Source organism: Atta cephalotes, assembly GCF_000143395.1.
Source record: "Atta cephalotes unplaced genomic scaffold scaffold00003, whole genome shotgun sequence".
NCBI lineage: Eukaryota > Metazoa > Arthropoda > Insecta > Hymenoptera > Formicidae > Atta > Atta cephalotes.
The window spans coordinates 1,055,541-1,063,818 of record NW_012130067.1 but is presented as its reverse complement, the minus strand read 5'-3'; the positions used below and the strand labels follow the sequence as shown (position 1 = coordinate 1,063,818).

The 8,278-nt window shown below is 31.9% G+C and overlaps 1 protein-coding gene across 1 annotated transcript in view; it reads right to left on the bottom strand.

The window, feature by feature from the left end:
* LOC105624871 (reticulon-1-like) overlaps window positions 1-5,991 on the bottom strand; it is a 30,193-nt gene extending 24,202 nt beyond the window's left edge. Inside the window, exon 1 of the mRNA XM_012206225.1 lies at window positions 4,863-5,991. Within this exon, the coding sequence (XP_012061615.1) occupies window positions 4,863-5,991 (1,129 nt within the window). The remainder of the gene's footprint in view (window positions 1-4,862) is intronic.
* Window positions 5,992-8,278: the final 2,287 nt, after the last annotated feature.

Genomic DNA, 8,278 nt, shown 5'->3' with positions numbered 1-8,278 from the left:
CCAGCGATGGACAATACTTTGAATCACAAATGTATAAGTTTTTTACAGTAAAGTCTCGAATTTCGGAAAAAAACGGCGGAAGCAAAGTTGTACACCTAATATAAAAGTAACAAAAGTTATCCTTACCCCCCCTGATAGTAAATAATTATAAAACGTGATAAAAGGGATATGAAGTGTTTTTATTCAATGCGCATACATAGCCTATTTACACTTTTACATTTTATCACTTTTTATGATTCTGTCCATGATTTGATTTAAATATTTCTGTTGTAATAAATAAAATTTCTGCTGTAATAAATTCTACTAACGCATTTAATATCGATTTATTCAATTTTGAATTTTAAATATGACAAAAAATACACATGTTATGGAATAGACAATCAGATATTGTAACATCAGATATTGTTACACAAGTTATGTTTGAAGCTATCTATAATCACAATACATATTCAATGTCAACTATATGTTCGGCTTATTGTCATTGATGAATAAAAAAAACTCAATTTCATGACGGTCATGATCTTGACACTCGATTAAAGCAACATAGTACGTCATATGTAATGCGACGAATTATGATCGTTTCTTTGCGATGAGACTACATATATCTGTTATTTGCTTGCATTTAATCTCTCAGCTATAAGCTACAAATAAATGTTTCTTTGAATTACTAATAGACAAAAAATAAATTGCTTATTAATTTTGATTGCACAATGAAAACATAACTACACATACGCAGGTATGTATGCGATTTAAAAAAATTCATATAAAATTAAATAATATTTAAAATTTATATTTAAAAAGTTCACGAGAATTTTTTAAAAAATAAAAACGTAACTTTGACGAAAGAGTATCTCGGCAAGAGATTACAAAAAATAATTTAAAGAAGTCATGCGTCGAATGATAATTATGACTATATTGAAGATAAAAAGGGACACATGGTGGGGTTGAGAAAAAATGTTTCTCATATCATGGTGGGATAAAAATATGTTTCTGAAGTATAATAACAGTAAAGTCGTCGAGCTATGTCTAGTCTTTACTCGACTACGGTTTGCGTCGGATACGTTTTTTCTATCATATGATTTCGTGGATACATGTTTTCTTTCATTTTTAGTGAAATTATTTTATATTAATCGTGTTCAAGAGTCAAACGAAAACAGGTCAGAAGAAAAAAGGAATTAAAAAAAGGTTTGAAAATGCAATCGTTTATACACAAATATTTACAAAGAACTAATTTTCTATGAAAAAATAACTTCACAAATAAATATTTAACTTAAATGAATTTGATTATTTATTCATATTAAATATTCTATTAATTTTCTGTATGTGTTTATAAATAAATAGTTACATGTTACATAAATTACTAAGAGTAATCTTTTTCTTTTCTAATAGTTTGTAAACTACATTATTCAAAATTATACACTGTATTTGTTTATTTAAAAATTATACACTGAAAAAATATTTTAATTTTAAAAAAAATTTTAATGGATTTAAAAAAATAATTTTTTTTAAACACAAGCAATGACAATATTTATTTAAATCTTGCAGTATATTATGTAAATTATAAATATACAAACATACAATGAGGCTCCAACAGATAAAAACAGATAAACTCGCTTGTGTTAATTTCTTTGCGAGATTATGTAATTAATATAGATTTTTACGCAATTCATTTAAATTGCGACTGATGTGAACCTGGCGTTCAACTTTATCAAAAATAAAAATTAATATCGCAGACCGTTTGTACTTCATTTGTACTTGTTTGTACTGATCATTATTTTGTTTGTACCTCAAACAATTAAACAAAAAATGAAAAATAAAAAATGGTCCCATTTCGATATCTTGAAAATTAGCTAAATTCGCTACATAAGAGTCGTGCAAAAACTGAAACGCGCTGTATTTCCCTTCGAGGTACAAACGAAAGTAGGAGAGGTACAATGGATACAAACGATTCTCTTTCGAATGGCATAAATGAAATTAAAAAATCTTAAAGTTGTGTGCTGGCCATTTTTTATTTATCACTTTTTGTTTAATTGTTTGAGGTACAAACGAAATAATGACAAACAAGTACAAACAAGTACAAACGGCCTGCGATATTAATTTTTATTTTTGATAAAGTTCAGCGGCAGGTTCACATCGGTTAAATTGCGAACTTTGATTTTGGATACTTGTTTATCGTATGGCACGGTAAGCGTTTCTGCATTTTGCGAGGGCTTAGTTGAATAATTATTGAATTAATAATAAATATTGAATTGATAAAGAAACGTGCAATTATTCGCAAACTTATAGAATGATTTTGTTCTTGTTGTATATCAAATGTTAAACAAGGATAAATGCTTGCGAGCTATGTATATCCGACTTATATAGCTCAACGTTAGAGTTTACCAAAATTTTATTTTCGAATTTCATTGACATTTTCAAAAATTATAAAATTATAAAAGCAACTATAATTAATAAAATTTATGTGTAACGTTGTTGTCAACAAAAGAAAAATTAAATGTTTAAAAAATATTTTTAAAAATATTAAATTTATCTGTAAAAAATATTAAAACATTAAAAAAGATATTAAATTTATTTAGTAATTTAGTAAACTTAATCTTATTTTTTTCATTTTTTTTTAAAAACATTTTTTCAATATTCAAATACATTATATAGAAATATTTATCTTTAATAAATATTTATCTTGTTTAGAAAAACGTTTTATTTTATTTAACGAATTATTATTTGAGTAAAACAATAATAATTACAAACGGATTCTCAAATTTTTAAATAATATACAAATAAATAAAAGAGCTAATGAGAGTCAGCGCTAAACGGCGCAAATTATTGACATATATATGAAAAAATTAATACTCAATAGTTTATGAAGTCTTCTTTATTTAAATTCATCTTTGACAATTTATAAGTGACTTGATCTTCATGGATATGTGAACTTTCGATTCGAATTGTATCTACATTACTGAGGAGGATTCCAAAGACTTAAACTGTTAAAATAAAAAGAAGACATCATATTAACTACTGAGTATTAATTTTTTCGTAATAATTTGCACAGTTTAGCCGCGCTCCTATTGGCCCTTCTTTTATTTACTTATATGGTATTTGAGTAAAGAAAAATACATTAAGATAAAAAAAATATTATTACTTGTTAAGATTAACAAATGATCGCACATAAAACGAAATTGGATATTTATCTTTATGCATATGTTTATGCGGCTATACATACATGCAAATTTGTCTAGATATGGATTAAATTTGCGTTAATTATTATTGAATTTATTGATTATGGCATAAGTTAACACTTTATGGCCAGTATAAACACTATTTAAAGCTAGTGAACTAATGAATATCTTATGTAAATCAATATGGTATATTTATACCAGATGCTCATTAATCCAGTGACCTCAATTTTGTGTGATAACTTAAGATTGGAGCATAGACTTTTGCAATCCTTTGCATAATACATAAAGCATAAGAAAATGAATCAATTAGTTCTTTATTTCGTGAAAAAGAAGGAAATGAAGAACTTTGATTGATCCATTACCTTATGTATTATGCATTACGCAAAAATGTGCTTCCATCTTTACAGATATATCCAAATAAACTTGCACAGTCGCATAAACGTATGTATAAAAAAATAATCTAATCACATTTATGTGCATCTTTATAATAAAAACTAAATAATTTTCTTAGGTATACATTTATGCGGTTATGCATGTTTGTCTAGATAGACCATAACAGTTATAAAAAAAAAAAAAAAACAAATTTAGTAATATTATAATTTTATAATTTTATAAGTTTCAATTGATTATTATAGACATAAAATAATCAATAGTTTCTGGTCTTAAAAAGAATTAAATAGTTATTATCATTTAAAAGGAATGAATGCAAATAACCCAATTTCGAAATTCCGATTTCCTACGAAAGTCGTTCACACAATTGTTATTTTTGCCGATATCGATTTGCAGTTATTATAAATTTCGTAACTAACTGAAACTTGCAGTTATCGACATCAATTTTCCGCGCGTCGACACCCTTCATGAAATGGATTGTTTCTTAGTTGTTAATTAGAGCGTAGCATTATGTAGAAAAAAAAACGCAGGTAATAGCTATTTTAATCGTGTACACAACATACGAAAGATATCTATAAGCGAATATGACGTAGATGGCAGACGTTGTAACCAAGCGGAAGTACTTCCAAGCATGGTCGAGTTCGTGCATCAACACTAAATTAATTAACATATTCTCGTCAAGACATTTGGTTTATGAATATCAAGTACGATATTCACAAACCATATGGAATTCTTCGACATATTTATGCCATCATTTCTTCCAATTTTGTAAAATTTTCAAGTTTTTCAAATTACCCGTGGTTGTTTTTTCCTCCTTACAGTGAAGATTATTAACTTAATTCACAAGTAATTATATTATCATATATAATATTATGTCAATATGCAACTGTTGTTTTCTATTAAATTTTTTGATATCATTTTTTTTAGACTTTCACGGTTTAATTTGTTTAATTTCTTATTAGAATTAAATAACTGAAAGACTTGACATATACAATCCAATTAAAATACAATCCAATTAAAATAAGATTATAGTTATAAATAGGAATTAGCGCATCAATTATATGACATCTTATATATATAAATAACATCTTAATATCATGTCATGAAATCATCATTGGATGAGAAAATGTTTGTCAATCTGTTATGGTGAAATTCAAGTACTTCAAGTTTAATTTTGCAAAGAATATAGAGATAGAATTGATGGTTAAATGATTCTCAGCCAGTGATCATCTTAGTCTTGCGTAGATAAGTTTGTTGCTAAAATAAAATGGAAAAGAAAAATTCTGTCACACTCACCTAATCCCATATCTCGGAAAATTTCCTTTGGCGCGATTTCAATTTCTTGCTTCTTGCTGATTGGGCGAGTAGAGACATGATCGGTTTCTTTGGGTTTTAGTATTTCGCGTCGTTTGATACTCTCCTGCTTCGAATCGGTTGTCTGCTGCGGCAGCGTCGGTGACGGCTTTGTAGTCTCCGCGATTAAGAAGTCACTCGATGTTTCGTACACGTCCTGATGTGCCTTTTCCAGGAGCTGTGCCTCTCTAGGTAATGGAGGCAACGGTTTCGTTGGCGGATCGAATACCTTCGCCTGTTCTCGCTTCAGGTCTATTTTTTCCATCACATTCCATGAGTCATCATCCGTAATATTCTTAACTTTGTTCTCCTTCAATAACTCGCTGTCATCTCCAAGGAAATCTATCAATGGTGATTTTTCCGGTGCCGGTAGCATCGACGACTTGATGTTTTGCATAAAATCGTCGGTATTGGTGCTCAATGGAGTGACATCACGCTCATATTGCTTTCTAGTAAACAGTGTATCCTCGCGTTCCTCGATCGGTTGAACCTTACTGTCGACAGGTTTCATCGACGATGACAATAAAAGGTCGCTATCAGGTTGAATGGTCGTAGTCGCGGTCGAGGTCGATAACAACGGCGGTTGGAGAAGTATCTCTTCCTGCTCGTTGTCATCATTGTTGTCATCGTCGTCGTCATCATCATCATCATCATCAAGTTGATGATGATAGATCCGCTCGGTCTCGACGAATGTCATGCTGGCTAGCTTGGGATCGACCGGGTCCAGCGGCTGCTGAAACGGATCCGACGACTGCGCCATGGCCGCGCACTTATCGAAGTCCGCGGAAGGCGGCGGTGTCGCCGGTACGGGTTTCGCTTCGGCGTCAAGAAGCGCGCTGGGTAATGCCGAGTCCAGTGGATGAAAAGAATCACCGATGTGTAGCAGATCATCGACACGTGGCGCGTCAATTGGCTGCGATGGCAGATGCTGTTGTTGCTGCTGCTGCTGCTGCTGCTGCTCCGAACGATCGTCTGGAGAGCCGTCGTGGCCGAGATGCTCGAAATCGTCGACGGAATCGTGATCCCTCTTAAGAAGGACGTCGTTGAGGTCGTCCTGAATCCGTGGGTCCATCTTCGGGTTTAACGAGATAAGAACGATTTGTGTGCTTGACGATGACTCACTGGATCTACACGAATTGGCCAGTAGCCGTTAGAGCTTCGATCCCCACACGATGTCGGTTGCGCGGAATATTGCGCGACGCTCCCTACTCTCATAAAAGTCAGATACGAGGAGCGGCGCTACTCCCACCTGCCGCTGCTCTTGTTGGTGCCGTTGCAATTCCTCAGTGGGGCACATCCGATGTCCTTGCCGTCCTGACTCACCACTGCCTTTAGTCACTGATTAGTCACCACTGCCTCTACCTCGCTACACCCTCTTTTTGTCACTTCACGAAATACATGCGAATGCCACTAATACCAACTACCTATATCTACTTACTTGTCATATGCGCTGTCATTGACCAGCTGACAGAATTAAGGACGGCGAGAAGCGTGATGAGGCAAGCAAAATCTTTAGTAGGGCAGAAACTGGAAAAAATTCGACCACAAACTGTGTTAAATGCGAAACGGTAACGTTGAAACGTTAGTATTCAGGCTAGATTGTGCTTGAAACAGGTTGTGTTTGATACAATCGATGTAGACGGGTAGATTTGGTCGTCATGAGATGCACTTCCTTCGCGAAGGGGTTGCCCTCTCCCGTTGTTCTGACAGTGAACAGCGCGAACCAATCGCGCGGATGCTATCCATCCCTACCATATTCAGTATGCCGAACCAGTCGAACTGAGCAGCAACCGTTGCGTTTGATTTTTACCGTTTTGGTTCGTTTCGCCGGCTGAACAACAGGGACTCCATTCTTGACAAGAAACAGATACGAACTAGGGAAATATTATAATACACGTTACGTATACTGTAGTATTTACCTAGTTATTCGTATATGTTTCTTTTCAAGAAGTATAGAAGCCAGATAGATGTTGTTACGAGTAATTTAACTTAACTTCCATTGTGCACCGAGATTTTGAAGGTGATCGCAAGCATCGACGAGATGCCATTAAATTATTAGAGGTCCTAAGAAAATTTTCGTGGCTAATTAATGAGGTCCGAGGAGTCCAGGGATAATTAAGGAATGATTACATTCGCAACAATGGATATAAATTTGCAATTATCAATATAAATATTTAGAATATTTGGATAATACATTATGAAATATATAATTTTTTAATATACATTTTTAAATGCAACATAAATAAATATGCATATTTGTATAATGCTATAATATTTCACAATTTTCAAATTTTGCATTGTATAAAATTAAGTTAGCTTAGAAATCTATAAAAGTAAACTTCAGAAATTAATTATAAGTGATTAATAGAGAATATTATTATCTATGTACCAGGTATTTCAAACCACCTCATTTAAAAATGAGAGAAATGATTATTTTAAAAAAAGACAAAAGTTGTTGGGGATCAAGTAACGTATTACATGGACATGCAATTGACCTTGAAAGACGTCATGAAAGATACATCAGAATAGACTTGAATGAAAGCGGGGTTGCCAAGTCTCGGGAAATTTCCTGAGATTCAATGAAATTTAATGAATTGATAGGAAAACAGAATTTTAGTGAAATCGAAATTTACTGAAATTTTTAAACTTTTCCAATATTTAAGGAAAAACATCAGGAAATTTTATAATTTTTTAAATATGAAAGAAAGTTACAACACAATTGTTGTGAAAGATATAAAACTACATATTTTGCAACTACATTGTACATCGTAGAGAACGAATTTCTCTAACGAGTTTCGATAGATTACTTATAGATATCGCAATCGCCCGGCATATTACAAAGGCCCTATTCTTGAACAAATATGAAAATAGCAATTCCGTTACAACAATTGGTTAATTACAATCGAGAAATGTTATTTTCATATGCGAAAATTATTCGAATGTGCTCAAGAATAGGGGTCCTGATCTGTTTTCTATGACTGAACTAGTGTACATACATACATGATAATAAGTTAACATATAATTAAAAGTTCCTATTTCTATTAAGTAAATGTGATCTCAAATTTGATGTGATATTACTTTGTTAAGCTTGCTAAGAGTATATTTCTTTCTAAAAATTTCTTTCTAAAAATTTTTACGTCTAAAAATATTTTGATACATTTTAATTTCATTACTTTAAATATGAAACGCTGATCTGAATGTAAAGCTGTTGAACTATTACATATATTCATATAAATGAATTAATTTCAGAAATGATAATTGCCGATGGTTGTCGGACTTTCAACGTAATCAATCTGAAATATTAATAATCTCCCCAAATTTCCTAAATTAATCTTAAAAAACTGATTAAATTATCATTT